This window comes from Musca domestica, unplaced genomic scaffold (assembly GCF_030504385.1).
Source record: "Musca domestica strain aabys unplaced genomic scaffold, Musca_domestica.polishedcontigs.V.1.1 32, whole genome shotgun sequence".
NCBI classification, from domain to species: Eukaryota; Metazoa; Arthropoda; class Insecta; order Diptera; family Muscidae; genus Musca; species Musca domestica.
The window spans coordinates 4673523-4694201 of NW_026712311.1; the positions used below are offsets into that span (position 1 = coordinate 4673523).

The 20679-nt window shown below is 31.6% G+C and overlaps 2 protein-coding genes across 5 annotated transcripts in view; both read left to right on the plus strand.

The window, feature by feature from the left end:
* LOC101900142 (circadian clock-controlled protein daywake) overlaps window positions 1-20679 on the plus strand; it is a 396529-nt gene that overhangs the window by 10114 nt on the left and 365736 nt on the right. The window lies entirely within an intron of this gene.
* Window positions 624-16767, plus strand: LOC101897924 (Hemolymph juvenile hormone binding protein (JHBP)). 3 transcript variants are annotated; one of them, XM_059125247.1, is made up of 4 exons: window positions 624-738; window positions 15796-16173; window positions 16234-16380; window positions 16449-16765. In XM_059125247.1, the coding sequence occupies exons 1-4, from the start codon at window positions 669-671 to the stop codon at window positions 16607-16609; spliced, it is 756 nt and encodes a 251-aa protein (XP_058981230.1). In that variant the 5' UTR covers window positions 624-668; the 3' UTR covers window positions 16610-16765. The 3 variants fall into 3 exon arrangements, with proteins under 3 accessions (XP_058981230.1, XP_005186827.3, XP_019893503.2); XM_005186770.4 differs by lacking the exon at window positions 624-738 and adding an exon at window positions 7829-8055; XM_020037944.2 differs by lacking the exon at window positions 624-738 and adding an exon at window positions 11606-11756 and having other exon boundaries at window positions 16449-16767.

Genomic DNA, 20679 nt, shown 5'->3' on the forward strand with positions numbered 1-20679 from the left:
GTTACAAACGGAATGACAACGTTAATATACCCCCCATAGAATGGTGAAGGCTATAAAAAATAAAAGGGGTTTAAATAAAGAATTTGAAGAACATTTTTTGGATATCGAAAAGAGCTTAAAAAGTGGATTTTTAAATATTTTTGAAATTAAATTGGATTATAAGGAATATTTTTTAAATGCGTTAATGGGCCTCGAATGAGCAATTTTAAGAATACTCTTTGAAAGGCTAAAATATCCTTTAGAACACTTTTGGTCCCGATTTGAACTTTAAAAATATTTTTGAAGGTCTAAAAGAAAGGATTTTCATTCCAATCTCATAGATTATTAAAATAGAGCTACACAAAGAGGGTGACATTTTCCTCCTCTTCCGCATTTATTGAAATTTTGGATTAAAATTTCTAGGACATCGTAGAAAGTCAAAATATTCTATAAATATTTGTCATAAAATTGAAGTATAGGCCCAAGAAGTTATCAAAGGTCTAAATCTTACCTAAAAGCCAAGAATTCATATATATTAAGAAGAAATTTAGGATTTGAGAAGGATGACGTCAAAGATTATCATTTTCTTTATCAAATTTTCAATAAGTCACCAAAGAAGAGATATCTTCATTTCCATTATACATATATTAAGAAAATAAATGTTATTTTTATGATTCAGCGGTTATTCGATGTGGATTGCCACACAAGGCATGGAAACATTAGATTCGCCGGCAGTGCATCAATTAATAACTGAATTACGTGAGTTAAGCAAAAAGTTATAAAATTTGTAAGGATTATGAAATGGATGAGTCGCCATAAAATATGCAATGAAAAGTAAAACATGACAATGTGCTTGTGTCTTAAGTCTTTTGTTTTTTTCGATGCATACAAAAATACGAATTAAAATTTTTAAATGTGTAAATGACAACTATTGGAAAAATGTTTTATTTTGAATGACACTGGGAGTATTTTATATTTGTTGTTGTTGTTGAAAATCTCTGAAGTGGGTTAAGTGCAAATGCGTTAAACTTACCTTGGAAAATCTGTGTTCCGATAGTTGCGACATTGGTGAATGTCATGCATCGATGACCATTTATGTTGACAATTCTGTTTAAATTTAATTATAGAGTACTGAAATTAAAAGTGAAATAGTTATTAAAAATATCGAAAAATCGTCTAAGAACAAGAAAAAAAAATATATAGATTTGTGAAAAAATTAAATATATGTTGAATTAAATTTAAAAATTAGACCCGCTAGCAATCGAATACAGTTGATATCTTTTTCCAGAGAATTTTCATGCTCTTGAATGTGGATTTTGGAAAACTTATGTATAGAACGTAATCAAATTTTTACATGTGGATTTTTATTCCCTATATTATATTTAGTATGGATGGTATATTAAGTTTGTCAGTCTCTTTGTAACTCCGCGAAATAATCATTTTTGACCCAGCGGTGTATATATGTTACTGATCAGCATAATATTCTATGTCGATTTTGCCAGGTCCGTCCGTCTGTAGAAATATTTGCATCAATGTTGTCATAAATACGCGAAAATATTTTATATATATATATTTTTTTTTTGATCAATTTTTCCTTGGCCTATTTTTGTGTTGATATAGAAAAGTAACATTAAATTTCACTTTAGGCAAAATATGTTAAAAGAAGAAATATTATCCACAAAATTTCACTATAAATCTCAGAATAAACTTTATATCGAAATTCAATAGTTTCAAAAAAAAAAAAAAAATCATTCATAATGTATATATTATATGTGAAAATTATGAGTTTAAGTTTTTTTACTGCTTATCTAACAAGTTTCTATTCTAGGCCAAAATCTTCTTAAAAACTTTTATTTCAAAAAAAAAAAAAAAAAAAAAAAAAAATCAAGAAATAAAGAAAATGCATTAAATTCTATGTCGATTTAACGATAATTGTCCACGGGTGGAAATCACTCTAGCTTCCGAACGAATTGAAGTAGGTTAATAAAATTTTACTCAAATGTGTGTTTGATCTGCAGAATTTTTGGTATTTTTTGAAAATTTTCAACATTTTTTCCATTTGATGGAGGGTATTCAAAGTTCGATCCGGCCGAACTTACGGCTTTTGACGACTTATAGTGCATGGGTAATATTTTTTGCACCATTCTTCTAAAAGTTTGGTCTGTGGGAGAATTTTGTATAAACTCGGTTTTTGTAAAATTTAAATTTTTGATGTAGTCTGCAGAGCAATTACATTGATATTCAATTGATTACTCAATGTCTTTATTTTGGTAAATTCTACAGCGGTCAGTGCATGTCAGCTTGATTTTTTATTTTTTTTTAGGCTCTAGAAGTTACATTCCCATAGGTATGACGTCTCTAATTTCACTATAAACATTATAAAATATAGCTTTTTTAATAATTTTTTGTTTAGACCCCTGATAAGTCTTAGGAAAAAGTAGCAAATAATTTTGAGATATTAAAACATATTGATTTGTAATAAATCTGGCGAAAAAACAAAATATGTTGACCCTTGAACTCGAAAAAGTTTTTATTTATAACATGGTATCAATGGCGATATTTTATGGTAGCTAAGAAGGAACCCTTTGTTATTAGTGAAGAAATAACACAATATAAAATCTTATGAATATAAGACTCATGACTACATTCTTTTATACCCTCCACCATAGTATATACATCCACACCTCGAAATATACATTTGTATATATATTCTTGATCAGCATAAAATTCTATGTCGATTTAGCAATGTCCGTCCGTATGTCCGTCTGTGGAAATCACTCTAGCTTCCGAACGAAATGAAGTAAGTTGATAAACATTTACTCAAATGTGTATTATGTCTGCACGTCTTTTGGTATTGAAAATGGGCTATGTACGTCCACGTCTTCATATGGCCCCCATAAAACGGTACCTCCCGATATGCGGTATTTTGATGATTTTAGCGACATTATTTACCGGAATTGTTTGAAATTTGGTATTTGAAGTTTGTAATGGATACCACATCCTAAGACAGAAAACGAGCCATGTAGGTCCACGTCTTCGTATAGCCCCCACATAACAATACCTTCCGATATTCCGTATTTTAATAATTTTAGCGACATTATTTGCGGGAATTGTTTTAAATTTGGTATTTGAAGTTCCTAATGGATACTACAGCATATGACAGGAGATTGTCCGTGCAGGTTCACGTCTTCGTATAGCGCCCATATAACGGTACCCCCGATATTCGGTATTTTGATGATTTAAGCGGCATTATTTACCTGGATTATTTCAACATTTGTATTTGAAGTTCGTAATTTATACTACAGCCTATGCCAGAAAATTGTCTGTGCAGGTCCACGTTTTATAACCCCCATGGTACCTCCTAATACTCGGTATGTTATTTATTTTACCTACATTATCAACAGATTTTTTTTTCAAGTTTAGCATTTGAATAATATAATAGCTTATAACAACGGTTGTCTATGCAGGTCCATGTCGTCGTATAGACCCTAATATACGGCTACATTCGGTATTTTAAGGATTTTAACAGAATTTTTAACGGATTTAATTTTAAATAATATAAAAAAATAATGACTCTAAAGTTATTAGATATTCTAATTGTTTTCCATTCGCAGGTTAAATGATTCTCATTTGACAGTTAAGTAAATAATTCAAGAATATATCAACATTTAGTGAGTAAAACTGGCTGGCTAAAACTCGCTTGTCATATCGAACTTTTTGTATCCTCTACAATGAAGAAAAAATCGAAAACTTACAAAAATATTGAAAATGGACTGACGAGGGATGAGGAAATATGTCCTCAGAATCGAAAATAGTTGATGAGTATATAGATAATTTGAAATAATAGAATATATATTTTAGGTTCTGTCTTGGCCTTTTTGGATTATTGCGAATTAAGAGGGCCTCAAAAAAAGTTCTAACACATTTTGAACGATATTTTCAAATACTGATTTTCTTTTATGGACCATTCCTCTACTCTACTCTCCATACTATTTTTTGGAGATAGACTCCTTTCAATGCGAGATTTTTTTTAAATTTTAAACATGCTGTTGAGATTATTGATGTAATATTTAAGCTGCTGTTCTACAAGACAACATATTGATGATACCATGCTTCAACAAATGTTCTTGGTGTCTTCTTCAGATATAAGTTAATAAATTTAATGTGGAATATGACATGAATACGAAAATGATAAGGAATATTTTTTCTATGTCAATTTTTGTAATCGTTAGGAGTAAGAATCAAATTATTTCGTGGTAGAACATGTCGTTTGACGAATTCAATTTGCCCTCCCCTTCCTGTGTAGAGAGTTGAGAAGAGTTTAAAAATAACCAATATGACTTGAAATATTGGCGACAATTGTTTGTCATTAAAAGCATGCGCAACTGTCAGTCTCTCAGTCAGGTAATCGATTTGGGTACGTTTCTTAATGAATAAAACAACATGCATACTCAACATAACACTAGTGTACAAAAAATTAATTTCGTTATGTGTCAAAATATTTCTAAGGAGAAATACCACTTAGTTTTTAAATAGAGAATCATATCCGTTTGTAACAACTCGTAATATACACTTTAGACCCCAAAAAGTATATATATCCTTTGAGGCGTGTAGAATTGGTATTGTTGGTATTAACTTAGTCCCAATAGGGTCTTGAGTTCTCAACTTCATTTTGTTGAGGATCATATTTTACAAATTTTCCGCTAGAATTTGCTAAATTTTAAATTTTGGTGTAATCCTATATAAAAGTCATTTCTTTCCAAGAAGACTTACATTTTCCTGATTTCCTGGTCTAATGTTTAAAAAATCCACACTCATTGAAGAACAGATGGCGTTTGAAAATTTTATAAAAGAAAATCCACGCCTATTGAAGTACAGATGGCGGTTGAAAACATTTATAAAAGAAAATCCACGCCTATTGAAGCACAGATAGCATTAGAAAAAATTATAAAAGAAAATGGACGGCTATTAAAGTACGATGGCGTTTGAAAAATATTTAAAAAATCCTCTCCTGTTGAAGTGCAGATGACGTTTGAAAAATATTTAAAAATCCACGTCTGTTGAAGTACAGATGGCGTTTCAAAAATGTTTAAAAACCCACGTCTGTTGAAGTACAGATGGCGTTTAAAAAATGTTTAAAAATCCACGCCTTGAGAGCTTTAGATGACCTTTCAAAAATGTTTAAAAAACCCACACCTATTGAAGTGCAGATGGCGTTTGAAAAATATTTAAAAAATCTTCGCCTATTAAATTACAGAAGGCCTTCGAAAAATGTTTAGGAAATCCACGTATATTGACATACAGATGGCCTTTGAAAAATGTTAAAAAATATTTAAAAAAATCCAAAAATATAATAATAAATATAATAATAAAAATAGTACAGGTGGCGTTTGAAAAATGTTTAAAAAATCCACGCCTATTGAAGTACAGGTGGCGTTTGAAAAATGTTTAAAAAATCCACGCCTATTGAAGTACAGGTGGCCTTTGAAAAATGTTTAAAAAATCCACGCCTATTGAAGTACAGGTGGCCTTTGAAAAATGTTTAAAAAATCCACGCCTATTGAAGTACAGGTGGCGTTTGAAAAATGTTTAAAAAATCCACGCCTATTGAAGTACAGGTGGCGTTTGAAAAATGTTTAAAAAATCCACGCCTATTGAAGTACAGGTGGCGTTTGAAAAATGTTTAAAAAATCCACGCCTATTGAAGTACAGGTGGCGTTTGAAAAATGTTTAAAAAATCCACGTTTAAAAATATATAAAAAATTCACGCCTATTGAAGTACTGATGGCCTTTGAATTTTCTTTAAAAAATTCACGCTCATTGAAGTACAGGCGGCGTTTGAAAAATGTTTAAAAAAAATCTAAAAAAAATCTACGCCTATCGAAGTATAGATGGCGTATGAAATATGTTTAAAAAATCTCCACGCCTATTGAAGTACTGATGGCCTTTGAATTTTTTTTTTAAAAAATCCACGCACCTTGAAGTAAAAATGGCGTTTGAAAAATATTTAGAAATTCAACGCCTATTCATGTATAGATGGCGTTTGAAAAATGTTAAAAAATGTAGAACTGCCTTTTAAGGCTTAATGATATGTTTTAGGATGTTTTCGGTGTGTGTGTGTGTTTTTTTTTTTTTTTGTTTTCATAGTGTCGTTTTAATGTCAAGACCGATTTTTAGTCTCCTAAAAGGTTCAAGCTAAGATTTTTTTAAAAAATTGTCATAGTCTCCCTGAGTGCCCATTTTTTTTTAAATGTTTTCACAGTTTCTATGAAGGTCCATATCTTTGATTGGTTTTAAAGTTTTTTGAACAGTCTCTTTTAAGTTCCAAGTCTTGTTGTTTTTGTCCCCTAGAAAGTCCAATGAGTTTTTTTTTCTTATTTTTTAATTTTTTTTTAAAGTCCCCTTGAAAGTCGAAGTTTTGTTTTTGAATATGTTTCATAGTCTCTGTAAAGGTCCAAGGCTTGGATTTTTTCAGACTCTTTTAAGATCCAAGGTTGTTTTTCTTTAGATTTTCTATTAGTCTCGTTGGGGGTCCAAGGACTGAAGATTCAAGTCTTGGATTTGTTAAGATTTTTCATAGTCTCCTTGCAGGTCCATGGCTTGGATTTGTTTTAGTCTCCAAGAAGATGCAAGGCAAGCATTTTTTATAGTCAATACTCGGATTTTTTTGACTAATTTTCCTAATCTCCTTGAAGATCCTTCACTTTGATTCCTTTCACAGTCTAGGTAAAGGTCCAAGTCTTGATTTTTTAAAAGTTTTTCATAGTTTTGTTGAAGGTCCAAACTTTAGATCTTTTGTTCTTTGAACCAGAAGGTCCAAGACTCGAATTTGTTTTAGGCTCCAAGAAAGACCGAGGCCTGTTTTTAAAGATTTCACATAAATTTCATGAAGGTCTTAGGCCAAAATGTTTTCAACATTTTCTCATAGTCTCCTTAATTGTCCAAGTCCTGGTCTTTTTAAATATTTTTTTCATAGTTTCCTAGGAAGTTTAAGGCTTGGATTTTTTAAAGATTTTTTTAGTCTCCTTGAAGGTCCATGACTTGGATTTTTTAAGATTTTTCAGATTTTTTATAGCCTCGTTGAAAGTTTAAGCCCTAGAATTTTTAACATTTTTTCGTAGTCTCTTTTAAGAACAAATTTTTCAATTTAATAAATTTTTCACAGAACCTTTCAATGTTTATAACATTGATCGATTATTGTCATTTTGAGAATTTTTTATAGATCCTTTAAGGACAAAAAAAAGTTGATTTTTTATTTGCAATTTTTTATCCCCTTTCAAATTTAATGTCACTATAGGGTCCACTGGCCCTAATTAAGTTTAAAAACGTAAATTCTTTACAGACCGCATCAGAGTTAAAAACGTTACTTTTTTAAATAATTGTTAATAGAACTCTCCGAGCTTTAAAATATAATTTTTTATTAAATTTTTCATATCTGTATATTGTATAAAATGATTTTCCTCATAAAACAGTTTCGAAAAGGTCCATAAATTGATATTGGATTTAACTCGAGTTGGCCCTAATTTGAAATTATGTTTTTTTTTTTTTCAGGAGGTAAAAACCCATTCTCCACAATTCAAGTTTTGCAGCTTACTGCGAAGGGTGTATGATGTTCGATCTGACCAAAATCGTTCGGCCAACTCATTAATATGGAAAAAAATGGAAATAATGTAGACTACTGTAGTACCGAGTGTTAAATAAAGCCAACAAAAAAAACACCCCACTTGCACACAACACTTGGTCGGCTTCAAGGTCGTCACAACTTGAAATAGAATTGTTAGGATTTTTTCTAATTTCAATTCCAAGTTAAGTTTCTCTCTCAGCGTTTCAGCACTTGCAGTGTTAGAATTAAACAAATCGTGCTTGAAGACAGATTCGAAATCGCACTGACGCTTCAGAAAAATCATAAACCGAAAAAAATAATAATAAAATAAACTAATAAAAAACGAATCATGTTGAGAACCTATAAAAATTTAGTGTTATTTTTATGTTTCAGCGGTTATTGGATGTGGATAGCCACACAAGGCATGGAAACATTGGATTCGCCGGCAGTACATCAATTAATAACTGAATTACGTGAGTTATTCAAAAAAAAAAAAAAAGCAGAAAGATAAATTATAACAATTTGTAAGGATTATGAGACGGATGTGTCGCCATAAAATATGCAATGAAAAGTGAAATATGAAAAAGTGCTTGTGTCTTAAGTCTTTTGTTTTTTTTTCGATAAATATGAACAAAAAAAAATTGAAATTTTTGAATGTGAAAATGACAACTATTGCAAAAATGTTTTATTTAGAATGACACTGGGAATATTTTGTATTTGTTGTTGTTGTTGAAAGTCTCTAAAGTGGGTCAAGTGCTAGTGCGTTAAACTTACCTTGGAAAATCTATGTTCCGATAGTTGCGACATTGACGAATGTCATGCATCGATGACCATATAAGTTGACAATTCAGTTATAGAATTAATTATAGAGAACTGAAATTAAAAGTGAAATAGTAATTAAAAATATTGACAAAAAACGCCAAGAATAAGAAATAAAATGTAGATATGTGAATGTTATTTCGATATTTATGTTTAGGAAAAAAATTGAAATTAGTGCCGCTAAAAACCGAATACCGTAGATGCTTTTTTTAATTGGTTCAAATGTTAAACATCAACCTACGAGACTAGATGGACTTTTTAAAGAAAAATTCCAAAAAGTCATAGATTTTTTCAAGTATTCTTAAAAGCTCCCTTAAAGCCTTAAAATGGATTTTTAAAGGAATTTTCACTGATATTTTAAGCCTTAAGGCGTAATTTTTTAAAGAACTTTCAAGCCATGACAGGTGAATTTTTCCGAGAATTTTCTTTAAGGCATAAAAATACTCGGATTCGTGAAAGTATCAAATATCCTATGTCTCTTGTCGTGGGACATCTACATAGTAGGTGTTCAAACATCTGTATATCTTCTTTCCCTTTAAATTGTCTTTTTAAAGAATTTTCCAAAGCCCCTTTTCAGCATTCAAACGTGAAAGAATTTTCGAAAGTCTCTTTTGAGCCTTCAAATGTGGATTTTTGAAAGCCTTCTTCAAGTCATACAAAGTTATTTTTTTCAAAGAATCTCTAAAACCCCCTTCAAGACTTAAAATGTGTTTTTTAGGAAAACTTGAATAGTCCCCTCGGACATTAAAACATGGATTTTTTAAAGATTTTTCTATGAAGCCATGAAACGTGGATTTTGAGAGAATTTTTCAAAGCCCTCTTCAAATCTTCAGAACGTGGCTTTTTTTAAAGAATTCTTCATAGCTCTATTAAGCCATCAAACGTGGATTTTTAAAGAATTTTTCATAGCCCTATTCAAGCCATCAGACGTGGATTTTTAAAAGGTTTTTCATAACCTCTTTCAAGCTTTCAAACGTGGATTTTTGAAAGAATTTTTCATAACTTCTTTCAAGCTTTCAAACGTGGATTTTTGAAAGAATTTTTCATAACCTCTTTCAAGCTTTCAAACGTAGATTTTTGAAAGAAATGTCCATTCGAATTAATTAAGAATTTTCTATAGCCCCTTTGAGGCCTTAAAACGTTGATTTTTAAAGAATTTTTCATAGCCCCCTTCAGTCCTTAAAACGTGGATTTTTTAAAGAATTGTTCATAGCGCCACTCAGGACTTAAAACTGCGATTTTTTAAAGAATTGCTCATAGCCCCCTTCAGGCTGTAAAACGTGGATTTTTTGCAGAAATTTTCAATGTCCCCTTCTATCCTTAAAATGTGAATCCTAAAACGTGGATTTTTTAAGTATTTTTTGAATCCTCCTTCAAGTCTTAAAAAAAATTAAAATTTTTTTAAGAATTTCATGAATCCTCTTTCAGGTCTTAAAACGTGGGTTATTCTAAGAATTTTTCGAATCCTTCAGGTCTTAAAAAGTGGATTTTTTAAGATTTTTTCGAATCCTCCTTCAGGTCTTAAAACGTGATTTTTTTAAGAATTTTCCCTTTCAAGCATTCAAATGTGGATTTTTTTAAAGAAATTTTCAAATTCTTCTTCAAACTTTCAAAACGTGGATATTTTAAGAATTTTTCGAATCCTCTTTCAGATCTTAAAACATGCATTTTTTAGATTTTTTCGAATGAAGGAGGCTTCAGGTCTTAAAACGTGATTTTTTTAAGAATTTTCCCTTTCAAGCATTCAAATGTGGATTTTTTTAAAGAAATTTTCAAATTCTTCTTCAAACTTTCAAAACGTGGATATTTTATGAATTGTTCGGAGCCTCCTTCAAGTCTTCAAACGTGGATTGTTTAAAGAATTTTTCAACAAAATGTGTTTTTTTTTAAGAATTTTTCATAGGCCCTTTCAAGCCTTCAAATGTGGATTTTTTTTAAGAATTTTTCAAAGCCTTCTTCAAAACGTGAATTTTTTTAAAGATTTTTGAAGCCCCCTTATTATTTTTTCTTACGACTTTTCAAAGCCCACAAGACTTAAAACGCAAATTTTTAAGAAATTTTGAAAAACCCTATTCAAATTTTTAGAACGTCTTAAGGGATTTTTTAAGAATTTTTCATAGCTCGATTTAACTATAAAACGTGGAGTTTTAAAGAAGAGCTCGTAGTCACCTTCAGGTCATAAAACATGGATTATTTAAAAATTTTTTGAACTAATTTTTCTTAGCCCTAGTAGGGTCTTTTTAGTAAATGTTTAAACGTGGATTTAAAAAAAGAATTCATAGTGCTCCTCAAACCTTAAGAAGTGGATTTTTAAAGGGTTTTTTAGGGTCTTTTAAGTAAATGTTTAAACGTGGATTTAAAAAAAGAATTCATAGTGCTCCTCAAACCTTAAGAAGTGGATTTTTAAAGAATGTGCCAAAGTACTCTTCAAACCGTATAAAGTGGATTTTATGACTTTTTAAGGCACATATAATGCCTTAAAACGTGGATTTCCAAAGAATTTTTAATGGCACCTGCAAGGCGCGATCCTTTCCAAAAATTTTCATGGTCCCGTAAATTTTACAAATTTTATTTTTTATTTAAAGATCTTCTGAGATCCCTTTAGGCCTTCAACTGCGAACTTAAGAGGTTTCTATGTCTCTAAAAAATTCTGAAATCTAAAACCTATTTTATTTGGCTTGATTTATGATGCAATGACTCATATCAATTCGAGATACGCCAAAAAAAAAATTATTTTACATTTCAAATTAGACATTAACGACAAAATCTATTTGCAATTACTGGCAAATTGAATGGCCACAAAAAGTGTGTCACTGACCCTCTTCAAATACAAAGCGTTTCCTTTATTTCGACTAACATAAAATTATAATTCTGGTATTTGTTTAAGTTCAAAGCAAAAAAAAAACGAGAGGCAACTTTGGCGGTTATTATGAATGCATAGCAAAATATAAAAAACAAAACTAAAACTGCATAAAAATTCGCAAAGTTGGAGACCACGAAGTAAAAAAGCTTCTTCTGCATTGGCATTGTAAGTTATTCATAAGCGACCGGCAACCGAAAAAATGGTCCAATGGTTTCAATTCGCTTTGTACAATTTCAGATAACCACAAAAGCTGAGACAACACGGTACAGCGATCAGCTGTCCAGTGCAAAGTGAATAAAAAACAAATAAATCTTTAAAAACGTGATTTGTGGACTTGACAGTTTTAAAGTATTTTTGTTGGTTTTTTTTCTTGTACTTCGGAAATGTTTCAAACAAATTATTGTTTTATAATATTTTTAATTTTGATAAATAATATTCTTTACACAAACTCCGAGGAAGAATCATGGAATCAGAGATTTGTGAGAAAATTATGTGAGTGTATTGAAAATGCCTACTTTTCCATGATTATAATAATTGTTCACAAGGGACAATAAATCATTTAATTGTTATTTCCAATAATTATTATAATTACGAGGTTTCTTCAAATCATAAAAAAGTGTAAACTACTCAAGCCATCTGCCTAGTTAATTGATAATTAAGCCTGTGTTGATTCTCGTTTAATTAGAACAGGTTTGTGTCCTAAGTCTTTCGTTTTACAATCGATTTAATTTTTATAGGTTTTTCAGTGTATCGCTCACTCAACTAGTTTTGCGGCAACGTAATTAGCATTCACACGCCTAAAACTAGTTTAATTAATATCATCTACCCGTTTTGTGTTCCATTGAAACAAGTACGTTCGGCCATAAAAACAGGCGCCAGCTTTGTGTGTTTGTTGATCCACTTGTTGAGCGTTTATTGGGTTTGTGTCTTTGCACTGTGATAACGATTATTGTTTGTTAACAACTAATTGTAGGAAACAATTAGTTGCTATTGTGACATAGCAAAATCATAGATTTAAAGCAGGTGTGTATTAGAGTGCCTCAAGAGTGACATAAAAAATCTGCCAAAAAATCAAACGCCATAATTTTTATATTTTTTTAAAATGTTGTTGAAAGAAAGAAAAAAGGTCGGAAATAGCATCAAATTTTAGAATAAGTTTACATTTGTTCGACTTGGTCACCTTTGACACAAATTATGCCCTTCAAACGGCCAATGAAACCGTCACAAGCTGCCCGAATGTTGCTCTGCGGTATTTTGGCCCCCATTTCTGGCGAAGCTCTTGCTTAAGGTGATCGCCACTTTGGTATTTTTCAGTGCCAAAAAAATCTTAAAAAAAATCCACGTTTTGAGGCCAAAACGGGACTTTGAAAAATTCTTTAAAAAAAAATACACATTTTTAGGCCTTAACGGGCCAATGAAAAATTCTTTAAAAAATCAACGTTTTAAGGCCTGAAGAGGGCTTTGAAAAAATCTTAAAAAATACGTTTTTAGGCCTTAACGGGCCAATGAAAATTCTTTAAAAAATCCACGTTTTAAGGCCTGAAGAGGACTTTGAAAAAATCTTAAAAAATCCACGTTTTAAAGCCTGAAGGGGACTATGAAAAATTCTTTAAAAAATCCACGTTTTAAGGCCTGAAGGGGACTATGAAAAATTCTTTAAAAGATCCATGTTTTAAGGCCTGAAGGGGACTATAAAAAATTCTTTAAAAAATCCACGTTTTAAGGCCTGAAGAGGACTTTGAAAAAATCTTAAAAAATCCACGTTTTAAAGCCTGAAGGGGACTATGAAAAATTCTTTAAAAAATCCACGTTTTAAGGCCTGAAGGGGACTATGAAAAATTCTTTAAAAGATCCATGTTTTAAGGCCTGAAGGGGACTATAAAAAATTCTTTAAAAAATCCACGTTTTAAGACTTGAAAAGGGCTTTGAAAAATTCTTTAAAAGATCCACGTTTTAAGGCCTGAAGGGGACTATAAAAAATTCTTTAAAAGATCCACGTTTTAAGGCCTGAAGGGGACTATAAAAAATTCTTTAAAAGATCCACGTTTTAAGGCCTGAAGGGGACTATAAAAAATTCTTTAAAAAATCCACGTTTCAAGGCCTGAAGGGGACTACGAAAAATTCTTTAAAAAATTTAAGTTTTAAGACTTGAAGAGGGCTTTGAAAAATTCTTTAAAAAATCCACGTTTTAAGACTTGAAGAGAGCTTTGAAAAATTCTTTAAAAAATCCACGTTTTAAGACTTGAAGAGGGCTTTGAAAAATTCTTTAAAAAATCCACGTTTTAAGACTTAAAGAGGGCTTTGAAAAATTCTTTGAAAGATCCACGTTTTAAGACTTGAAGAGGACTTTGAAAAATTCTTTAAAAAATCCACGTTTTAAGACTTGAGGAGGGCTTTGAAAAAATCTTTAAAAAATCCACGTTTTAAGACTTGAAGAGGGCTTTGAAAAATTCTTTAAAAAATCCACGTTTTAAGACTTGAAGAGGGCTTTGAAAAATTCTTTAAAAAATCCACGTTTTAAGACTTGAAGAGGGCTTTGAAAAATTCTTTAAAAAATCCACGTTTTAAGACTTAAAGAGGGATTTGAAAAATTCTTTAAAAAATCCACGTTTTAAGACTTGAAGAGGGCTTTGAAAAATTCTTTAAAAAATCCACGTTTTAAGACTTGAAGAGGGCTTTGAAAAATTCTTTAAAAAATCCACGTTTTAAGACTTGAAGAGGACTTTGTAAAATTCTTTAAAAAATTCATATTTTAAGATTTGAAGAGGGCTTTGAAAAATTCTTTGAAAGATCCACGTTTTAAGACTTGAAGAGGACTTTGAAAAATTCTTTAAAAAATCCACGTTTTAAGACTTAAAGAGGGCTTTGAAAAATTCTTTAAAAAATCCACGTTTTAAGGATTGAATAAGGCTTTGAAAAATTCTTTAAAAATTCCACGTTTTAAGACTTGAAGAGGGCTTTGAAAAATTCTTTAAAAACTCCACGTCTTAAGACTTGAAGAGGGCTTTGAAAAATTCTTTAAAAAATCCACGTTTTAAGACTTGAAGAGGGCTTTGAAAAATTCTTTAAAAAATACACGTTTTAAGACTTGAAGAGGGCTTTGAAAAAATCTTTAAAAAATCCACGTTTTAAGACTTGAAGAAGGCTTTGAAAAATTCTTTAAAAAAATCCACGTTTTAAGACTTGAAGAAGGCTTTGAAAAATTCTTTAAAAAATACACGTTTTAAGACTTGAAGAGGGCTTTGAAAAAATCTTTAAAAAATCCACGTTTTAAGGCCAGAAGAGGGCTTTGAAAAAATCTTTAAAAAATCCACGTTTTAAGACTTGAAGAGGACTTTGAAAAATTCTTTAAAAAATCCACGTTTTAAGACTTGAAGAGGGCTTTGAAAAATTCTTTAAAAACTCCACGTCTTAAGACTTGAAGAGGGCTTTGAAAAATTCTTTAAAAAATCCACGTTTTAAGACTTGAAGAGGGCTTTGAAAAATTCTTTAAAAAATCCACGTTTTAAGACTTGAAGAGGGCTTTGAAAAATTCTTTAAAAAATCCACGTTTTAAGACTTGAAGAAGGCTTTGAAAAATTCTTTAAAAAAATCCACGTTTTAAGACTTGAAGAAGGCTTTGAAAAATTCTTTAAAAAATACACGTTTTAAGACTTGAAGAGGGCTTTGAAAAAATCTTTAAAAAATCCACGTTTTAAGGCCAGAAGAGGGCTTTGAAAAAATCTTTAAAAAATCCACGTTTTAAGGCCTGAAGAGGGCTTTGAAAAAACTTTAAAAAGTCCACGTTTTAAGACTTGAAGGGGGCTTTGAAAAAAACTTAAAAAAACACGTTTTAAAGCCTGAAGAGTGCTTTGAAAAAATCTTTAAAAAATCGTTGAGGCCTGAACGGGGCTTTGAAAAATTCTTTAAAAAATCCACGATTAAAGGCCTGAAAGAGGCTTTGAAACAATCTTTAAAAAATCCACGTTTTGAGATCTGTACGGAGCTTTGAAAAATTCGTTAAAAAAATCCACGTTTTAAGGCCTTGAACAATTCTTTAAAAATCCACATTTTAAGATTAAAAAGGGCTGAAAAATTCTTTAAATAATCCATGTTTTAAGACCTGAAGGGGACTAATAAAAATTCTTCAAGAATTCACGTTTTCTTGAAGGGGACTAATAAAAATTCTTTAAAAAATTTACGTTTGAAGGCCTGAAGGGGACTACTAAAAGTTTTTTTAAAAAATCCACGTTTAAAGGTCTGAAGAGGACTAATAAAAATTCTTTAAAAAATTCCACATTTGAAGGTCTGATGAGGACTAGTAACACTTCTTTAAAAATCCACGTTTAAAGGTCTGAAGGGAACTAGTAAAAATTCTTTAAAAAAATCCACATTTGAAGGCCTGAAGGGGACTAGTAAAAACAAACTATTTAATATTTTTTATTTTAAAATTTCTAAAAAGGCTATGAAAAATTCTTGTCCACGTTTAAAGCTTTGGAAACTACTCTGAACAATCCCTGTTTACCTTTTCCCTATTCTTCTTTACTTCCAGCCGATTCGATTCCCACCTGTCCCGAAGACAGTAGCGTCGATAAGTGTATTACCGATGCCTTTAATTACATGACACGTAGCAGTGTTAAGGGCGTTCCCGAACTGAATATACCACCCATCGATCCGGTGCGCATCAATAAATTAAATATACAATTCTCAAATAATTTGATACGAGGCAAGGCGGCGATACGCAACATAACAGCGACCGGCATCTCCAAGGGTGTCTTCGAGAGAGTCCACTATGAGCGCAAGGGAAAAGACATTAAGTTGGATGTGAAATTCCATTTGCCACTGCTGAAGGTGACGGGGAAATACCGAGCTGAGGTTGTGATCAATAATGCAAAGTTTTCCTCGAAGGGCCTGTTCGATATATCGCTGAGTAAGGGAGTGGTGAAAAAAATCAGAAAGATATTTAAAATTCCCTTCTTTCTCTTTTCAGTTGAACTGAGATCAAATGCGGAACATCTTGCCAAACTCTATGAACGTGATGGTCACACGTTTTTGGAAATGACCAGTGTTGATGTGGAACCCACACTGGGTGACATGAAAATCTATGCCAGTGGTTTGGTGCCCGAACCGGCTTTGAGTAAATTTATTTTATATTTTTTAATCAACTTAAACAATTACTAATTTCTAAACAATTTGTTATTACAGATGCCGCCCTCTTGGAAATTGTCAACAGCCAGTGGCGTACGATTTACAGGTCTGCTGTCCTCTCGACCAGACCCTCCTGGCTGCCAATTGTTGTGAACTATACCAATAACTTTTTCTCGCATTTACCCTTCGATTTGTTAATAACAAATCGCAAGGAATAGTTTATTTGCATTAGTTCTTAAGATCATGTTTATTTTAATGTTTACATTTTTTTTTGTTAATTTAGGCGAACCTATATTTAAGACGTTATTATAATCATTTAGATATGTAGGATATTTTTGGGAAAGAAATATTTGATTATCATAAAAAGGGTATTATCTCAAGAAATCAAAATAGAGTTTATATTATTTTATATAGGGCTGTGAAATTTAGAAAGCAAATTTGTTTTTTGTCTCTGGAGGTTGATTTTGAAAATATACTACATCGGTCCTCATTGTGGTAGAATTCTTTTATAAGAATACATCTTAAGATATATTCAAATCAGTTGTAATTATAAAATTCACGTTTTAAGGCTTCAAGGGTGCTTCGAAAAGAGCTCCACGTTTTTGAGGCTCGAGTGGGTCTAAGAAAATTTTTAAACAATCACGTTTTGGAAAAAAATCTTTAAATTAAAAAGTTATTTATTTTTAAGGAACCCATAAAAAATCTTTAAAAATCTACGTTTTGAAGTTTCAGGAAACCTATAAAAATTCCTTAAAAATTCAACTTCGGGTCTTTAAAAAATTTGTTTAAAATTTAGACACGTTGAAAACTAAAAATTTATTTTAAAAAAATCCATGTGGAGGTCTTACTGGTCGTTGAAGGCTTGAGGGATACTATAAAAAAATCTGTAATTGGACCTGTGTGGTTTTTGGTTCTTAAAAGCTAAAATTATACATAAAAAAAATCAATCGTCATTATAGGTATACCGTAGCCCCTATTTACGGGTACGCAGTTCGCTGAGTTTAATTAAATGCTAATTGCAATATACCCACATAGCGGTACCTCCTGATTGTTGGTATTTTAAAGTTTCATCCACAATTTTACACTGAGCCGGCTGTAATGTTGCATTTAGGGTTTTGGTTGGATGTGAAATATTCCCACAAATATTGTTCAACATCGTTCCACGATTCAATACAAGCCTCCATAAAGTGGTATTGATGCATTTTTGTGCTTTGAAGCCTCTTGGGAGAACCCAGCCTGTCTTAGATAGGCCCCATATGACACTATACCCTAGACCGAATTTTTGGAATTTATCTATTATTTCAACTTTATTGGCTCGTACCATATAGAAGACTTTTTCAGTTTGATAACATCACTTGGGCAACGGAAACTTAAAACCGTTTTGGCGTATATATATTTTGAATGTTTCAAAGATCTTTATCTCAGCCTCGTCGAAATAGCGTATTTAGACCTTATGACTCAAAATCTGATTCAGAACATTTTGAATCTATCTAATTTTGGCTCCCGTTCCGCTTCTGAATTCCATATGTAGTGAAGGGACTATCTGTGTAGATCTATGGACCCAATATAATATTTTTTATACCCTCAGCCATATGGCTAGAGAGTGTATACATCATTTGATACGGCCAAAACGTGCGTCATCGAAATAACGGTTTTAGACCCTAGGTCTCTTTGGTCCAAATCCGTTTCAGGACATTTGGAGTCGATCTAGCGATATCCGTCTGTCTGGTTGGCTGCGCACGATGACTCTCGAAGCGAGTATCCGATTTGGGCCAAACTTGGTACACGTAATATTATTGTCAAACATAGACCGAGTTCGGAGGTCCACTCCTTCTTGTACCCCATCACAAAAGATTGAATTAAAAAAAAAAAACAAAACATTTACTGCACAGAAAAGAAAGGACAATTTGTATTCGTGCGAAAGATGGGAAATAAGGTTCAACATTTTCAATATCCTTGAAGCACATAAGATTTAGAAAAACCACAAGCTCAAAGAAAGCGAAATTAGCATCCAACTCTCTTCAAATTTCACACATACAAACTTTTTTGCTAACATAAGATCTGTTGTGAAGATGATATATATCTGTGAACCCCTTCTGGTACTTGACCCGCAAAGGGACAAAATTGTCAATACTTTTATCTGTCATAAATTTCGAAACGACTCAGCGGTTCTTTACAACTATAAATATATGTATCTCAACCAGAAACCTGAGATGAATATGGAATTTATGATTTCCCATAATTTGGATATAAATGTTCGATTTTCTTATAATGTTGGTCATACCAATATTTTTATCTGTATTAGATGAAGCATATTTTCTAAAAATTACAAAATAACAAATCTCAAATAAAGTGAAGGAAGTATCGAATATAGTCCAAACCTGTCACGTCGCGATATTCATATTATATGTATTTAGGTCCGAAGCGAAATGGGCAGTATTGGCCCAATCCTTCGGAATTATAACAGAAGTCAAAATTGTATTGGAATAATCGGACATTGGCTGATGGCATAAATCTGTCGGCACAACCGACTGATACTTTTTAACTTGTTTTAGGAAATTTTAATGGCGTTCGGATTTTGTTAAAAAAAAAATTGTTAATGTAAACAATTTGTATTGCCTTAGGCTGAGAACATCTGCCGACAACCGACGTTTAGCTAATAATCACATTTTTATCTAAAGTCCATGACAAGGTATTAACGAAAACTCATCGCAATTTTGTCATAAATTCCCTAAACAAAGTTCCAAATTTACAATATTCAAAGATGAATTATTTAAAAAAAATGTTTTTACAAAAACCAGAAAATTTAGGCATGAAGTCCTTAAAAATCTAAATTGTTGGTCCTTGAAGTATTCTTTTAATACACATTTCACATTTATTCCTGGAAATCCTTTAAATATATTCTTTGAAGAAATGCAAAAAGGTGATCCTTTAAATATCTACTTTTTTAGACAGGAGAACATAAGAAATTGCAATAAAAAAATCTAACATTTGTTGATGATGAGATTCCCATGACATTTTCTTAAAAAAAAATTTCGATTTTCTGGTCAGAAAATGTGCAAATATTGTAATAGTTTGAGGCCTCATTCGCTCTATATGTGATCCATAGCATCATTTTAAAATTTTCATTTCATGGGGAGAGGCAGCAGATGAAATGGGCCTATATCTTATCATATTCCAGGTTTTAGATCATCAACACAAATTCCTCATATGAGATTCATGATTTTTCAAAATTTCGTCCAGGTTTTATATCAATAAGGTGAAGGGATTTATTACATTTTTATGGTATTTTTCAAAATTTTGGCCGTTTATGTGGCAAGTCCTAGAAGATGTTAAGTCACCCTCAGTCATATGGGTGGAGAGAGTATATATCATTTAATACGGCCATCTCCTTCTGGTACCTCCCCCACAAAGGGTAGAAATTTTGAATATCCATGAAGCTCATAAAACGAAAAATTATAATTCGATCCCATTCGGACTTGCCACATCTCGATATTTCTATCAACACAAGATCTGTTATGAAGATGGAATATATCGGTCCACTCCTTCTGGTACCTCTCCCACAAAAGGTTCAAAATTTTGAATATTCATGCAAAACGCGAAATTAACATCCGATTCCATTTAAACTTGACACATCCTAATATTTCCATCAACAAAAGATCTGTTATAAAGATGGAGGATCGGACCATTTTTCTGGTACCTCCCCCCATAAAGGGTTAAAGTTCTGAATAACCAAAATGATTATAAAATCCGAAATAAACATCCGATTCTCTTCATATTTCACATATCTCATTATTTTAATGAACACAAGATGAAGATGGGATATATCAGTTCACTCCTTCTGGTACTTTTTAATATGAAACTTTTTTGGGCGGTGCGTGTATACCAATATTACGTTGTGACACGTATCACTACTAGTTTTAAGTCTCGACTTCTATATTTCTTCCAAATAACAATCAAATCTAATTTAAGCTTTACAGAGTCATTACCAGACGCTGTAATGATTCTGTAAAGATGTGACTTCTTTGTTTTTTTTCTTTTGGTCAAAGTTCTCTTATCGCCGTGGAAGCATTGTTAAATTTGTCAACAGTCAACCGGGCAAAACAATTATTTATTTTTCTTCACTTCAGCAACCAGTCGGTTGACATTGGTCATTGGCTGGAGTCCAAAAATGAGCTCAAATCGAGTTATTAGACATTGAACTCTAATTCAGAGGAACATTTTTCAGAACACAAGTAGCGAACACAACACCAGAAAAACTGAAAACAACTATCTAAGCGTGTCAAAA

Bases quoted from the DNA above. Each gene is read 5' to 3' on its own strand.
- LOC101897924 (XM_005186770.4), top strand. From the start codon at position 7,932: ATGTTGAGAACCTATAAAAATTTAGTGTTATTTTTATGTTTCAGCGGT. The intron at 16,174-16,233 runs GTAAGGGAGTGG...TTCTCTTTTCAG, and splicing joins CCTGTTCGATATATCGCTGA to TTGAACTGAGATCAAATGCG. The intron at 16,381-16,448 runs GTAAATTTATTT...TTGTTATTACAG, and splicing joins GGTGCCCGAACCGGCTTTGA to ATGCCGCCCTCTTGGAAATT.